General features: G+C 35.5%; 2 protein-coding genes across 2 annotated transcripts; both read left to right on the top strand.

Annotated features, from left to right (window-relative positions):
* The first annotated feature begins 3,491 nt into the window (after window positions 1-3,491).
* LOC110789845 (germin-like protein) lies at window positions 3,492-5,443 on the top strand. The gene is made up of 2 exons (XM_021994542.2): window positions 3,492-3,707; window positions 4,687-5,443. The coding sequence occupies exons 1-2, from the start codon at window positions 3,584-3,586 to the stop codon at window positions 5,235-5,237; spliced, it is 675 nt and encodes a 224-aa protein (XP_021850234.1). The 5' UTR covers window positions 3,492-3,583; the 3' UTR covers window positions 5,238-5,443.
* Window positions 5,444-8,259: 2,816 nt separating this feature from the next.
* LOC110789875 (plastid division protein CDP1, chloroplastic) lies at window positions 8,260-17,139 on the top strand. The gene is made up of 12 exons (XM_021994573.2): window positions 8,260-8,890; window positions 10,267-10,380; window positions 10,490-10,627; window positions 10,991-11,095; window positions 11,189-11,311; window positions 11,909-12,277; window positions 12,703-12,798; window positions 12,872-12,991; window positions 13,755-13,820; window positions 13,893-14,645; window positions 15,143-15,333; window positions 16,802-17,139. The coding sequence occupies exons 1-12, from the start codon at window positions 8,534-8,536 to the stop codon at window positions 16,884-16,886; spliced, it is 2,517 nt and encodes an 838-aa protein (XP_021850265.1). The 5' UTR covers window positions 8,260-8,533; the 3' UTR covers window positions 16,887-17,139.
* The last annotated feature ends 282 nt before the right edge of the window (window positions 17,140-17,421 follow it).

Genomic DNA, 17,421 nt, shown 5'->3' with positions numbered 1-17,421 from the left:
CAAGTGGGAATAATTTATTTTTTTTATATATCTACCCTTATTTGTTTTAATAAATAAGAAATTGAATGAGCAACAAAAAATTTATTCATCCTTAGTTTTAATTTGGTTAGTTTTAATTTGGAAAATATCCATAAGTACTATTTTGATGATATTGTCTACCAGATTTCATACAAATTTATATTTAGATGATTATATCGTGCATCGCACGGGTATTATACTAGTTATCTTTTACTAAGTATTTATTTATCTATTTGGACTACTAACAAAATTTATCTCTTATTATCTTTTACCAGTAGTTGACTCCTATTAAATTCATCTCTTATTATCTTTTACTAAGTATTAAGTATTTAATTATCTTTAATAACAATTTTTTGATTTTATAAGTGATAAAAAACAATTTATCCTATTTATTTATTAATACTAGAATGCGGAAGAAAATAGAGCCTATATGTTACCAACTACTCCCTCAATATCAATTTACTTGCTCAAGTTGATCGATTTTTGTGAGTGTTTTTTGGTCAAGGGCAAGTAAAATGAGACGAATGGAGTATCAAAGACGAATAAATTGAATTTAGAATCCCATAAACCATTTACCATAAGACTCGTTCAATAACTTCAATATGACACGATCAATGACGGAAACAATTAATCTTGACAATATCTTTGAATAACCAATATATTGTTAGTGGGTGAAAGAGAAGAAATGGCAAAAGGGAGGGAATCAATTATATCTTGTTTAAATAAGAGACTGAGGGAAGGATAATCTACAACCAATACTTCGTACTACATATTCAGAAAGTTCTTGACAGTTACTATTTGCACGGACTCCAATGCAATATTTAACTCATAATATATCCAATTTTGTACGTGGAAAAATTTAAAAAGTTGATATTCTGAAAATACATACCGATACCAATCTAACAAGATCTTACATGTAACGTTCTGATCTATATAATAGTGAGAATTTACGGTCAAAGTTTTCATATTTAGGACACATGTTCCTAAGTGTAAAGAACTTTAAGAAACAGAGGAAGTAGTATTTAATATTTAGTATTTGCTATGGTTGTTCAATTCACATTACAAAAATAAGTTTCTAGTCAAAAAGTATAGATATGTTAAATGTTAAGATTACAATTCAATACAAATTTCAATCAGGTCCAAGCTCGTTGTTTTGTAATTAGGTTTGATTTAGGTCCAATAAAGTTTTATCAAATTACTCAGGTCCAATAAATTTTTATCGAATTACACTACTCAGGTCCAATAAAATTTTATCGAACTACTTAGTTCCAATAATTTTCTATCGAATTACTCAGGTCCAATACTTTTATCGAATTACTTAGGTCCAATAAATTTTTATCGAATTACTCAGGTCCATTAAGTAAAATAAGTTCGAATGAGTTTAATTTAGTTAACTTTAAACAAGTTCAGGTTTAATCTGATGAAGAAAATACACCCTTAGTCTTCTTCTAAAACCAAGACTTGGTTACATTAATTTTTCTTTTAAACGAAAATTTGTCAAGATCGAACTACCTATATAATGTACGACTTTGTAGATCCTAGTACAAAAGTTCTATTATACGAGAATTTATTCAAGTAGCACTCAAGCACTAACATGGAAAACAAACATATCAAATCAACTCTGTTGGCAAATTCTCCATACTACATACTTGGTCATTGTGGGCATAGTTAGTAGTCGTCATTGCCTAATGAATCTAATAAAAGAAGTCCAAACATGATGCCATGATCAATCTTGACAAAGTATATATACCTCTTCAAATAATTTATGACTGATTCAACTCCAAAACAATTACTATATACTTCCTCAATTTCTTAAAAGATTGTCCAATTATAATTTTTTAGGTCAAGCTTTGAAAACTTTGACAATAAATTCTCATTAGTCTATAAGAAATGATTAAGACTAAATTTTTGGAGTAGTCATGTATGATATTTTTTTTATTAGGTAAGAAGAAGAGACCCTAACTGAACCAGCACCTAGCACAGGTTAACCAGTCCAGCTCCGCAAGTCATCGCTTGAGCCACTCCCAAGCAGTTCGCAGTTGATAGGGCTCGAACTTGTGACCTCCTAGTCACAAGCTTGGTGAGTTCCCCACCAACTCCACCAACTTATATTGGTTGGTCATGTATGATATTGTTAGATTCGTTTTGATATATATATGTTTTTAGAATATGATCAACCTTTTATAACTTTTTACGCACATAGAATTAGAGATACTTATGTTTTAAGTCGTGTCTTGATCGAAGACCGCGAAAAGTTAAATGGAGCAATCTTTTGAAAATAAAGGGATTACAAAATTAAGTATATATCTTGATACCGGCGATATTTCTCATTTCTCACATAATACTGATCCTATTGTGGACTACAAATTTTGATTTGTATAGATGTACTATTTTGATCTAGGGATACTCTCGTTATTGAAATATGGTTTTAAAGTGGACTTTTGTTTTTTTGTAGTGCGCATGAGATGAATTCTTTCTCCTCCCGGTTGATTGAGCAACCCAGGCCCATATTTAACATAGGGTTAGGGTACAATACAATGTCGAGGTTACGATGATATCATAACTATGGGGCCTTGTGTAATTTCTGAACGAGGTCACTAAAAAAGAAATAGTTAACCAATACCTTGGGTATGTACACAACAAGGCGTTAATTAACCACTATTTCAATTTGTTTATGGTTTATACTTTGGAAATTTTCGAAAGAACATCATATGAAAAGAAAAAATTGAAATTCATATGAAAAAAACAACATCCAGACCTCGTCCTCGATCTTCAGCACTTTCTGGTCACTGAAATGCCGCAAACTATAAACCATAAAACAAACCTGAAAATTGAACTCATTTCATCAAAAAATCAAAATACTCACATCATAACCAAATTCGATACAAGAAAAGTTGAATTGCAGGAGAAACTGAAAAAAAAAACCCTTCAAGGGTAAAAGTACTGTAAGTCCGAGAGAAAACACGGAAGAGAAAGTGAGTAAAAATGTAAGATATATATGTTGTAAAAATATAGGGATAACGGAAGAGAAAGTGAGTAAAAATGTTTTATGCTTTTGAGTAAGAAGGGAGTAACTGATAAATTAATTTCCATGACAAAAAGAAGAGTAAAACACAATATTAATAACATTATGACAAAAACAGAAAGTGTTAGATCATCATAAAACGGATTTAGTATAACAAAAACCAGTAATTTTAACTTTTATGCTTGGTTAAACTTTTGATAATGCTAACAAAACTATAATAGTGAGAATATAATTTGGATAATGTTAAATCCTTTGATGTTTTATTTTACTAAACATACGGGACTGTAGAAAAGTAGACCAATTCATTGCATGTCAATTGACTTAATTAACTAACCACTCTTGTTTGAAAATGAAAACTAAACAATGAATTGAAGGGATCAAATTCAGAAGACGTGAGCTGTTCTACGACTCTTTATCCACCTATAAAATGGATCATTCAGCCCAAGCCATAATCATAACTTGTGCTTAAACATTATACTTTGTGTAGCATTATAGTATAACACAACTACACAAGATCTATCAAAATTCAAAATTCAAAATATGGGAGCTCGTTATTTTGTTGTCTGCCTTGCTTTTCTAGCCATATCTTCCTACGTCGCTAATGCTACTGATCCTAATCAGCTACAAGATTTCTGTGTTGGTATTGATGATCCCAACGATGCATGTAAGTCACATTTTAATCAATCTCTTAATTAGAATATGTTTTGAATCAGTTCTATTTTACCGTATATATATATATTCTGTATTAGAGTTATCTGTTTTGCGCCTATCTTTTTTGTTTTTCCACACGCTATAAGAATTTGTATCTTTAATGACAACCTAATTACGACGAATCAAAAATCTCGTCGCAAAAGCCTTTTGCGACGGGGCTAACAACCAAATAAAGACGGGAACAACCGTCGCAAATGTCTTTTACGACGGGTTAACGACGAGATTTTCCATTAACGACGGCCCCCTTTTATGACGGGTTCGCGATAGGAAATCCCGTCATTAATCAATGATTATTGGCCTTTAGCGACGGGATTTTCCGTCTTTAATGGTACAATATCTTGTAGTGACATCTGTCTATAGAGTATTACTTCATCTGTTCCTTAAATATCACAACAATTTAAACTATTCATACTACGACTTTGGACATTTTTGTGATTCATATGTAAGAAAAATTATAGTCATGTGTGATCAGGTTAGATTCGTATTGATACATATTTTCTAAATGTCAATTTTTTTTTAATAATTTTTTTCCTTGTACATAATTGGAGATATTAAAAGTCAAAGTAATCTATGCAAGGAATAAAAGTCAAATTTAAGGAAATGATGAAGTATATATATAAACTCTTTAGCTTTTAAGCTATTTGCATTTTGTAAGTTGTATTCCTCAAGATCATTAAAGTTTAATTTTCTTTCCTCTGTCGATTTGATGATTTACGCCTAATTGTATTCTGTAATTTGTATTCTTCAAGATCAATAAATTAAGTATTATGTGATTTGTAATATGGACGTAGTTAACACATTATTATAGTGAACTACATTAATTAAATTTGTATGTTATTTGTTTCTTAATTGTCTTTCTGACTTCCGTTATACCACATTTAATAAATAATTTTGATTTCTACTCCATCATTGATCGTTTGTCCTGTATGCAGTGTTCGTGAATGGGATGTTTTGTAAGAATCCAATGGCAGTAAAAGTGGAAGATTTCCATTTCCAAGGTCTAGACAGGCCAGGTAACGTAGACAACCAGGTAGGTTCAAGTGTCACACGAGTTACCACAATGAACCTTCCAGGTTTAAACACCCTAAGTTTATCACTAGCTAGGATCGATGTTGCACCTTATGGCGTTAACACTCCCCACCACCATCCTCGCGCCACTGAGGTCCTTACAGTTCTAGAAGGAACCTTCTACGCTGGTTTCGTAACCTCTAACCTCCCTAATGGCGAAAACAAGTTGTTCGCGAAGGTGCTTAACAAAGGAGATGTGTTTATATTTCCTCAAGGACTCATTCATTTTGAGTCTAATATTGGTAAAACTCCTGCTGTTGCACTTTCTGCATTTACCAGTCAAAATCCTGGTGTTGTTACGACTGCTAGTGCTACATTTGGGGCTGACCCTTCTATTTCAGTCGATGTTTTAACTAGGGCTTTCCAACTTGATGCTAGCATCGTAAAGAATCTTCAGTCTCGCACTTTTGGATAAACCGTTACGTCGATATATATATTTGATGATTTAAATGTAAAATTATCTTGTAATATACTACTATCTCAGTATCTAGCGCCTTGTACTTCCTTCGTTTTTTTTTAATAATCGTCATGTTTGAACTTTTTACCTGTTATACTTAAACCATTGTTGGTGATTTGTATGTAAAATAAAACATTTATTGTCATGTCATCATGTGTGATCTCGTAGTTTTGTGTCAATTTTTATTTACAAAATATTAACTTTTTATAATTTTTGCTTAAAGAAAATTAAAAATATTAATAATCAAAGTTGTGCATTAACATGCGTAAAAAGTGACCAACGTTGCGAGTAAAAACGAATGGAAAAAATTACTTATTACGAAAAATAATCAAGTGACCGGGCAGTGGCGGTGCCAGGATTCTATGCATAAGGGTTCGGAAATTTCAAACGCATAACAAAATCATACATTATAATCCGAAATTCAATTTACAACTAACAATTTAGTGGTACACTTGTTCTATTACAATAACACTAAAAAAAACTATAACTGAACTCCACGAGTTTTCATTTTCTTGTATTAGAGGTTCATTTTGAGGTGTTGGATGTTCATTTCAAGGTGGTTGAAGTGGTCTTGAATTTGGTAAAAAACAAGCAGAAATTTTTTGTGACTTTGACATACGATCTTTTTCCGAAAGAACCTCAATCTAAACCTTCATCTCATGTCCATCTATTCAAAATCATAAATTTTAATTTTAATTCCAAGTTAGCATTTTTTTTACACCAAAATATTCAAAGTTTCAAACCCCAACTCTTTAAATTCATGAATAAATTTGAAAAATGTAATTAGTAAAGAAGAAAGTTACTGGAGTTTCGAAAAAGAGGAAAGCAAAAATAAATAAAATAAAATACACAGAGAATGCATCACGCTACACAAGGGGATCGAACCTTATACCGATCTCAAAACCACTGCAGTACTTGATTTATTTATGATACATTATAGCGGTTTAAAGTATATAACCTGTTTCTCTGTCCAGTAAGGGTTCAGTTGAACCCGCTGAACCCTTACTGGCACCGCCCCTGACCGGGTATGAACTTGGTTTATGTATATACTTATACGGAGTACTTCCTCCGTCCCTATGCACTAATAGTGGTGTTTTATTAAGAATTAATTGGTTGTGTACTTGTGTAGAATTGAGAAGAGACACAAGTGATGACCGGGCCAAATATATTTTATGTGAAAGTAAAGTTGTAGTCTCATGAGCTTTTATGGCAATGGGACAATCTTTTAAGAAAATCCTAAAATGACAAATGAGGCTAACAAAGAGGGACATAGAGAGTATTGTTTAAAGGTCATAATATTTCCTTGTTTTTATTTGAATAAATAGTTTTTACCACCTAAAAAAATCGAAAAATTATTTCTTACCACCTAAAAAAAAAAAAAAAACTTGTACTCCCTCCGTATTTATTTAAATGATACACTTGCATTTTCGGCCGTATTTATTTAAGAGACACACTTGTCATTTTTAGTAACTTATCAACCCCACCATCTAATTAAATAATCTATCTAATATGTCTTATGTCCCACCACCCTATTAAACAAATAATCTCAGAACTACACCCCACCACCCACCCCTCTAAAATGACATGGTCGAGACCCCTCAAAAGCCTCAATGTAGACCAATATATAGTTCTTGTTGGAGAGCTCTTGGAGAGCCAATCCAAGAGCCCCAACGTATATGCTCTTACGTGGTACATATGGGCAGGAGAAATGATATGATTTTTAATACCAAAGAAACTCCCCATCATATTGTACTTGATCGGGTTGACAAGTTGGTGGATGACTACAAAAAGTACAATGCTCGTATCTATGGCATTGAGATTTAGTAGCGTGTGTATGAGCTCTAAGAAGTGGCTTCCGCTCCTACTGGTTTGGTTTGGTGAATTGTGACGCTTCCCTAGCGATGGAGGGATGGGCTTTGTGCCTCGAGAGTCGAGATGCTGAGGGGACTGTTCTTTTTGCGGCTACAAGGCGAGTGAAAGATTATTGGTCTTCCATTTTGTCTGAATGTAAGGCTGCTCACATGCCTATTCGTTTGGCTAAGAAGTACTCCGTATGAATTGAAGCGCATTATACTTGTATTAGATAGTCAAGTCGGGAATGTGAAAAGAGATGGGAATTAATTTTGTTAACCATCATTTAGTTCATTTAACCTTTTATGAGAGAACCACTCTCCTAGCGAAATCTCCTAGTATGTATTAATAGACAAATTATTAGTGTATCGCTATTCGACGTCCTCATCCGCTAAAAACGTCCGCGTATTTTACACAAAAGGACATTTGTGCCCTTCACCACTACCCTCTTCACCACCAAATCCACCGCCATCTCCTTCACCTTCTCCACCACCAATTCCGGCAGCTCCCTCTCCACCACCATCCTCTTCACCACGACTCCACCGCCATCTCCTTCACCTTCTCCACCACCATCTCCTTCACCACCATCTCACGATTACCGGCCACCACCTGTAGCTGCACCACCTCAACAACAAGAGGATTAAAAATTCAAACAAAAAAAGAAATTAGAAATTTAGAAAAATCAAAAAAATAATTAATTTGCACTGAATTCACCATGGTTAACAATTCAAAAAAAAATCCAGCCACCCAAAAATTAAACACTGTTAATAATTAAAAAAAATTCAATTTTTTTTAAAAGAGGTGAATGCCGCCCGAAAATGCGGTGATGGTGATGGTGGTGGTGGTAAGATGCGGTTTGTGGTGGTGATTGTGGTGTGGTGCGGTGCGGTTTCTAGTGGTGGTGAAGGAGTGGTGCAGTAACAGATGGTGGTGGTGGTGGTGATGATTTGCCGGGGAAGTAAGAGCTGAGGTGAGAGGGGAAAGGGAGGGGGTTTAATTTTTTGTAGGGGTAGTAGTGTACTTTTACCTTTGAAATGAGGGCGTTTTTAGCGGAATAAGACGTTAAATAAAAACCCCCAATTATTAATACAAGACATTACAACCTTTTATTTTATTAAAAGATTGTCCTTGAGAATCGGGAGCTTTTTCTAACCACACTTCTATCTCCACAAATGTAGAACTAATTTTGGCAAAAGAGTGATCAAATTAGGCGATGTACCTCCCATTTTTACATGAGTAAAACAACGTGTGTTAAAAGTTCTACAATTGACGTCCCCAAGTCCAATTCTCTCGCTCCAAATTCCCTCAATCACTCCACTCCCCAAATAATCCCCAAAATGACGCAACCACCTCTTCACTAATACAAAAATAACGAAATTAGGGTTTGAAATGCGACAAATTCAATGGCACCATTTCCCAGATTATTGCCGGAAATCGCTTCATCATCACACTGTTGTTCCTTCAATTCTCCTCTCTGCTCCCGTCGCCGGACCACTACCACCACCACCGTCGCCGGCGGAGGCGGTTTTCTCTCTCTTCTGGAAGCTCCGCATTGTTCTAGACGATTATTCTCATTTTCTTCCTTGATTTGTTGTGCCGCCGTAATTCATCATCATCGTCATCATAGATCTGTTGAAAGAAGGAGATGGAGTGTGAATGCTTATGCTAATGCCACTGCATTTCGTGTTTTAGATGCTCATGTTAATGGCCATAACACCTCCAATCATGTCGGTGTCGAAATTCCCGTTTCTTGCTACCAGGTTTCACTCTTACTTTCTCAAAAAGTAAAAGTTACAATTTTATACTTGTGTGTTTTAGAATTTCTGTTGCATTTTCCCCTCCCGATATGTTTCACTGAAATGTGGGTTAATTTTCTTTGTCTGATTAGGGAATTGTAAGTAGTGTTTGCGTAGATTGGTGTTGTCATACGAAGTGCACAAGTATATATTGCGATTTTGCACACTGATGTAGGCTATTAAGTCTACAATTGATGCTTGCTAGTGCGTAATGTAACAGTTGGAGACAATGTGGGTTGGTTTATCAGATTTTACACCATGTCGCTGAAATATAGGATGTTTTGGTGTGGCGAGTGGGGCAAATGGTTGTTAATGAGGCTGTTCTCGATTTATAATTGTTTGGGAAATGGTGGAGCTGCTGATTTTATGAAATGGATTGACAGCGAACTAAGAAAAGAGTGTACTACTCCCTTTGATCCAAAATTGTTGAATCAATTTCACATATATTAAGGAAGCTGGTTACACGAGTTAAAATTGCATTCGTATTGTTTTGATATTATAAATGGCGTATAATATTGTATAGCAAGGTTATTATTAGACTGCTCATGTAGAATGGCTACGTATTGGATCAAATGGAATTAGCTAATGCAGCTTATATTTTGATTCAGAGGGAGTGCTGTTTATAGTGATGCAGACTACCAACATATCTTGAAATGTTTACAGAGTCTAGAATTTAAGACCCATTTCTAGCCACTCTTTTACAAATCTGTCATAGCTTGAAACGTTCAGTAGCTAAACTGCTAAAGAATGTTATTAGACCAAAAAGGCCCACTTAAGCAAGTTCTTTGAGTTATATTGTACAAAGTGGATTTGTTGTTTTAAAAAAAAACGTATTTACAACCATAGAAGCGGCTCACAGCACTGTGTAAAAACTAAAAAGGGTATCTTTTACAAGACCTTAGTAGTGGCTTGCCGCCCTTTAGCATGAATTCTCGCAAAGAGTTGAGAATTTTCACTAATAAACGGCTACATTTTGGGCGTAGACACGAAGATACAGTGCTATTGTACCTAACAAGATTATATAGAATCAGGTTTTCATCTACTTAATGCTTCATAGCACTTACTTTTGGATACTGCTTTTTGGGAGGGGGAGGGGTTCTCATTCCAAGTGTCTGTCTGGCTCAAGCTGTTACCCTTATGTAGTGGCTATGCTTGTGTATCCTGGAGGATTTTCTTTTTAAATGTAGCTGCCTCCATTAGATGCCTGATGCCTAAGGAGGCAGTTCAACCTTACTGTTTATTTTTCAAAGTTTCCGAAGTCTTCAAAACTTTAGGTAAGCATGCTGTTTATGGCTTTGAAACCTGGGATATTAAACTTGAGTTGCAATTAAATTATGCAGATTATTGGTGTTCCTAGTAAAGCAGAAAAGGATCAGATAGTTAAATCTGTGATGAATCTGAAAAGTGCTGAGGTCGAAGAAGGGTACACTATGGAAGCTGTTGTATCCCGTCAGGTAGATACAACTTGTAGCAGAATGGCTTGTTCAGGATAATATACTAGTTAGATATTTTGTTGACTTTGTTCGTTTCTTAAAATCAACATTATGGTTTTTGTGTTTGCAGGATTTGTTGATGGATGCTAGAGATAAACTTCTTTTTGAACCAGAGTATGCTGGTAATATTAAAGAGAAAATTGTACCAAAATCTACTTTGCGCATCCCGTGGGCTTGGTTACCTGGGGCTCTTTGCCTTCTTCAAGAGGTATATTATTATTTATTACTTTGCGCTAGGTTAAGGTTCTTTTTTTTAATCAATATTCGTTAAACTAGATATATGAGATGAACAAATGTGGGATTCTTACAAATGTTCTGACATGCTTTATCTTGGCTGTATTAGACAAGCAAGAACGGCTAGTATAGATATGTGTTTTTTGGAAGGGGCATGAAGGGAAAAGTAGCTCGTGAAATGCTCTTTCCAAAAATCACGTGCAAGCCTTTTGTGTGTGCATTTTTTTGATGCCAAAATAGAACTGGTGCATTGTTACTACTGCTGCTGTAACCTTGGTGATACTAGAATTTGGTCCTGCATTGCAATTGAAGGAATTATTATTTTTTTATTGCCTAGGTTGGAGAAGAGAAACTTGTTTTAGACATTGGTCGAGCAGCTCTCGTGTACGCTGATGCCAAGCCACATGCGCACGATGTACTTCTTTCTATGGCTCTTGCAGAGGTAAGATGAGTGGGAAAGATATCCGGTGTCGCTGCAGTATAATCTAGCAGCCTTGTTATTTGTCCCTTTCTTATTATAGGTGCTTTTTTGAAGTGTGCAATTGCCAAGACCCATTTGGAGAAGAATAAAGTGTCTCAAGGATTTGAAGCTCTTGCTCGTGCCCAATGCTTTTTGAGGAGTAAAACTTCCCTGGGAAAAATGAAGCTGCTTTTGGAGGTAATATTCACATTTATGATATCCTAATCTTTAAATAAATAAATCTCTTTCATATGCTATTGGACTCTGTGAAGCTCATTATGAGTTAAGATTGGGCGTTTATGTGGTTTTATTATCATGTTTGGAAATGTTTTCCTTCTTTTGTTCCTTTTAATTATTTTAGAGGGTGAAGTTGTTCCTGAGCAGCCACATTAATGCATTCATACGGTAATAGTATGTCTTATACTCTTACCAGAGAAATAAAAGTATTTATTAGTTCTGACTTTTGCTTGTATCTGTGTTGCATAGACTAATTCAGAACTATTATATGGGACATGCTGACAACAGTCCCCTGTTTGTATGCACACAATACTATCCATAAAACATAAATTCATAACAGTTTGTTCTGGACTTGTTTGTTAAAGATAACGGAAGAAGGAAAGACAATGAGCCTGCAGATAAATACGGGGCATACCTCTCACATTTGGTGTAATTTTGTACTCCATTCCGTTCCTTTCTTTTTACAAGTTGCAGCTCCAAATATATTACAATCCACGCTGAACAAACTCCTATATATACTATTATAGTTATAATTTCCTTTGTTGGCCTTGACTACAGATAGAAGAGTCTTTGGAAGAGCTTGCACCTGCGTGCACTTTGGAATTGTTGGCAATGCCTCAGACTACAGATAATGTTGAACGCAGGCGTGGGGCAATGGCAGCTTTGCGAGAATTGCTTAGGCAAGGTCTTGATGTAGAAGCTTCATGCCGAGTTAATGATTGGTCTAGCTTCTTGAGTAACGCACTTGGTAAACTCATGGCTTCAGAAATTGTTGAACTGATTCCTTGGGAGAGTTTAGCATTGACTCGGAAGAATAAGAAATCTCTCGGGTCACAAAATCAGAGGGTTGTGATCGATTTCGATTGTTTCTACACTGCACTGATGGCTCATATTGCTTTTGGGTTCTCCAGCAGACAAAAAGACTGGGTAATTACAATCTTGTCGTAGAAATAGATTGAAGTATGGAATACCGCTGTGTTCAAATAGAATATAATTTGTAATATATGCATTACATTTTGTTCCTAATTTGATGTGTTTCTTGTACTAGTATTTTTTTTCGGATTGAGACATTGAAGTGATTTAAAAATAAACGAGAAACATGCATAAGACTAGCTGGACGTATTGATTAATTTTTAATTGTGTTATTTTAGGATTTTTCTTTGGAAGGAAAAAATTTAAGGATTTAGCCCCATGTTACTCAGCAGTGTCACCTGTGCTTCCGCATGCTAGGCTCTATTTATTTGTGCACATTACATGTGTTTTCTTGCTACTATTGTTTGAAAATTTCATGGTATATTTTGTCTTTTTTGGAATGAGTTAGACACTTATTATTGTGACATCACTTTGCTTAGATTAGCAAAGCAAGATCAATATGCGAATGTCTGATGACATCTGATGGGGTTGACCTGAAACTTGAAGAAGCGTTTTGCTTGTTCCTTCTCGGACAGGTATTTCCTTGTCGTACATCTTCAATAATGTATCCACAGCAACAGTCGGATGCTCAAGATTGTTTAATTGCAGGGTAGTGAGGCGGACACTCTTGAAAGGCTTCGTGAGGTTGAATACAGTAAGAATTCAGGATCAAGAAACTCACTCCTAAGAAAAGAAGGCAAAGATGCTCCTGCCACCGAATATTCATTAGTAAGTCAGCTCTTACATACTTCTTATTTTCAGAATTTTATGTGCAGGTTGTGTTGATTTTTAAACTGGTAGAGATCAATTGCTTTACTCTATTTCTATCATTTTTCTGTTGGCTTCCAGGAGTCAGCAGGATTAATGATAATATGTGATGGTATTTGTTTTTTACCTAACGTCATTTTGGCATGTCTATTAGCTGTAAGGGACCTTTCACATAATTGATTCGACTGGGTGATGATTTAGACCTGTCTGTCTGGGATATTAGTTTGGCATGATGAAAAGCATGTGCAACATTTGGGTACTTATACTATTCTAGAAAGCTGCATCATAGGACACTTGCATAATTTTCTATTCGTTTCTGTGGGTAAGCTCCCACCTAAGTTTCTTTGAGAAAAACAATTCTGTAAATGAGCATGATGACTGATTATACTAAGACCTTCAACTCTTGCTTTTGTACATCTTGAGCATTGAACATCTTAGTAATAAAGTTTGCATTGGTCCTGCCCTCCTGGTAAAGAAACGCAAAACTGTGATCAAATGTTGGAATTGCAAGTAAAATGGCCATGCTGTTGGTTAGCTAATTTTATAGTCTTTTGGTCTTTCCTTTCCCTCTTTAAGTTTTTAAGTGAAATAGAAACAAGTTGTTGATCATGATCATACTTGTTTCTCTATTTTCTTATGCCACTGTATTCCATATTTTTGAGTCATGCAGTAGCCATGCTTCCTTTAACTTTTCTCCTCCTGTATGCTGTAATATATTTACCAGGAAAAGTGGCTGAAAGATGCCGTGCTGTGTTTGTTTCCAGATACACGAGATTGTTCCCCTTCATTGGTAAGATGATTATAATTCTGATGGAAGTTATTCAAGCAATTGTGAATTATATATTTTCTAGTGTTTCCCCAGGCTGCCTTTTTTGGTCAGGAGAAGAAAGCTTTTGGCAACAAGCAAAGTAGAGGTTTATCGTCCTCTATGCCAAATATAAACCACAGGACAATATCGCCGGCTGTTTTATCCGACCGAATAGTGTCCGATGACCGTCTTGCTTCATTGGTGTCCTCCCAACATCTTGGGCCTGCTGTAAAGCAGTTGACTCCAACTAATCTGCGAAGTCCATTACAGGAAGCCAAATCTGGCACCCAGAGTGACACATGCACACCATCACCACAGTTAAAGAGAGATCTTGGTAGCCACCGTCATAAAGCTGCTAATAGCTGGATGGCTAAAGGAGATATTGTTGGACATATAACATTTGTCACTATTCTAGGTTGCATCGTATTTGCCACTTCAAAGATGCTGGGCAGGCAGGGTGGGCATGTGTACGACTACAGACTGGCCAACAGAAAAACCTTGAGTTCTACTCTTGGTGACCACTCTGGACATAATGGCATGCATAGCAACTTTGCTGCTGCGATGCAGCAGTTTTTATCAACTTTGAAGTTGCGTAGCAAAAATCATCCCAACACAGGAAACAGAAAAATATCGTCTGTCACTGCTGGCCTATCATCTCCTACGCCTACTATATATGAGAGAGTAATGACTCTTGAAGAAGCTGAAGATCTTGTAAACCAATGGCAAGTAATCAAAGCGGAAGCCCTTGGACCTGACCATCAAATAGATTCTCTCTTTGACATTCTTGATGATACTATGCTGCTTGAGGTAAATTCATCTATTATGCTTCTTTTTTCCAGCTTAAATTGTGCAGACTTCATTGCCATCCCAGATATCTGTAGTTGTTTATGCATTTGCAAAATAACTGTTAAAATAGGCTTTGTTTATGACATCCTCAATTTGTCCCATGGAAGAAGAAAAACAAAGGGTTTGTCACTTGTGTGTTGTCCTTAGATTTCGGATAACACGTAACTGACTTATGTCCATGTTGCGTATTGATGATAATGTTTATGAGTAATAACAGAATATCTTGTTCCTCTATCTTAGTATCTTTGGATTCTTCAACCATTTGAAAGAATGGAAGACAATTCTTTTGTTCCATCTTGCTCTCTTTTATCCATCCGACATTCGAAATTCATAAGTATTTGTAATTGTTCTCATTTGCAGGATGGTGTACTTTTTGTTTAAGCCTGGAACCTGCTCATTTTTATCTACCAGCCCCAGTAAAATTTATGTGCCTGATAATGTGTGTTCCCTTTTTCCAGTGGCAAGCTTTGGCAGATGCAGCCAAAGATAAATCATGTTTTTGGAGATTTGTTTTGCTGCAATTATCTGTCCTGCGAGCTGATGTTTTCTTAGATGCCACTGGCACTGAAACAGCAGAAATTGATGTTCTCCTGGAGGAAGCTGCGGAGCTCATTGACGAAAATCAACAAAAGAACCCAAATTATTATAGGTAAGAGTGTAAGACAACATTCAAATCATTTCACAAATTTGTTTCTCAGAGAATCTAATCCTCGTGGTTTACATGTTTCACTCAAATAACTTTGCTTTAGCCATGCCTTTTTTATCAGTTGGTATTACAAGCTGTCTTTGGCTAGTTATTGCATTTAATACTACTTTCGCTGCTTTAATTTCATCGAAGCCACTTATCATACATACCATACCGCCTTCGCCTTTGGAGAAGAAGGTAACTTGGGAGGGATAAATAAACTGAAAACACTAGACAACGAAAGAGAAACAGTAGCCAAGAGGCCCAATATAGGTATCACCATTTTTAGTAGACATTTTTAAAGAATGCTATACAGACACTCCTTCCATTTCACATATAAATCCCCCTTGTTCTTCGAGAGGTAACTTGACAATTGATTTTTATTAAAATTATATTGAAAAAAAGTTACTGTTAGATTTTGGTTTAAAAGTACTTTAACAATTATAAAGTAGATGGAGCAACTAACTGAACATATGAATATTTATTAGATCATCTATATGAATTAGTTGTCACCACACTACTCTACGATGTGAGCTGGGGGGAGGAAGTTTCAGGAAAACTGCATTTTCTTATTTGGTTGTTAGTTGTGTAAAGAACTATTTTTGTATTATGCAATAATTCAATGAAATGTTATGACAATTAGGATTTGGTTCATCTTTTAAAGTGTTCTCCGGAGTCCTGAGTGTGTTGCTGGAAAATATTAAGTGTTCAGAATTTGAGGGGCAAATAATGTATCTCAACAAAATGGAAATACAGATAAAGGCCAAATGAACTAAAGGGTACCACAAAATACGGACAACAAAAGGAACATTTAAATTACTTAGGCTATGATAAAGTTACAAGGTACTTTAATGTATTGCTAGTTTCATTTGAGGAACTTATAGTCTGACTTGGGTTAATATGTGCACGTACGTCACTCTCTCTCTCTCCACTCCCTCCCTCCCTCACAAATTCACTGTTAAGTGTTTGACAATTGACGAAAGGACAATTGAAGAAAGTACACTGAGGGAGACTGGGAAAAGAAATAGAAAATGCAGAATACGATCTGAGGAAAGAAAACACAGCATACAAGAAGACTCTCTTCCCCAATTCGACTTTGAATGAGGTGAATAAACTGTGGGAGGGTAGTAGCAGTTCATGAAACCCTTCCAAAAAGTTCGCACTAGATGCTACCGGGGATAGAAAAACAAACGTTTGCATGCTCCAGATAAACCAATCTCCTACTTGAAAGAGGTTCTGAAATGTCACTTTAGTTTTTTAAATATAATTCATACCCAATTGTTAAAAGTTTCTATATGGAGTGGTAATTTTAGAATACCATTTTGGTAGTTCTGTCTTACATAGTTACATGTATCACCTTCTTTTTGGTAGTTTCCCCCCCTTTTTACACATGTATGAAATTTATCTCCATTTTGTTTGAATATGGCTGCAGCACCTATAAAATCAGCTACCTTCTGCGACGGCAAGATGATGGTTCATGGAAGTTCTGCAAGGCTAATGTAGATACCCCATCCTGATACACACCTTGATCACTGTATATGATAGCTCAGTAGTTAGGGCCTTACTAATTCTTTAGATAATTGATTTCGTTTTTTACCACTGACCACAAGACTTGTAAAGAAACATTAGCTTGTAGTGATGGCAGCAGCGCTCTATTTAAAAGTTGTTTTTTCAAGATTAAATTTCTAGTGATATGTTTGTAAACTCTGCTGTCTGTGAACATTTTTTTTCACAAAAAGGAAATGAAGCATTCTTTATATTTGTCAGAAAGATTCTGCAATTGTAAGTTGGATTTGATTGTTGTAACAGGTTGAGCAACTTGTTTCTCACCGAATTTCAGAGAATTGTCTCACTTTTAATGTAATTTGATTCAAAATGAGTAATATCAGTTGATGTTTACATGTAAGCAGTTAGTTAAGTAATAAGTCAAGTCTAAATTTGCTTAAATACATACGGGGGACAGTCAAACGAAAATAATTAAGACATCAAAGTAATAAGTCAAGTATGTCTTAATTATTTTCGTTTGACTGTCCCCCGTATTGCACGAAGATT

This window comes from Spinacia oleracea, chromosome 5 (genome assembly GCF_020520425.1).
Source record: "Spinacia oleracea cultivar Varoflay chromosome 5, BTI_SOV_V1, whole genome shotgun sequence".
NCBI lineage: Eukaryota > Viridiplantae > Streptophyta > Magnoliopsida > Caryophyllales > Amaranthaceae > Spinacia > Spinacia oleracea.
The sequence above is the reverse complement of the archived record's forward strand: the minus strand, read 5'-3'. Positions and strand labels throughout refer to the sequence as shown.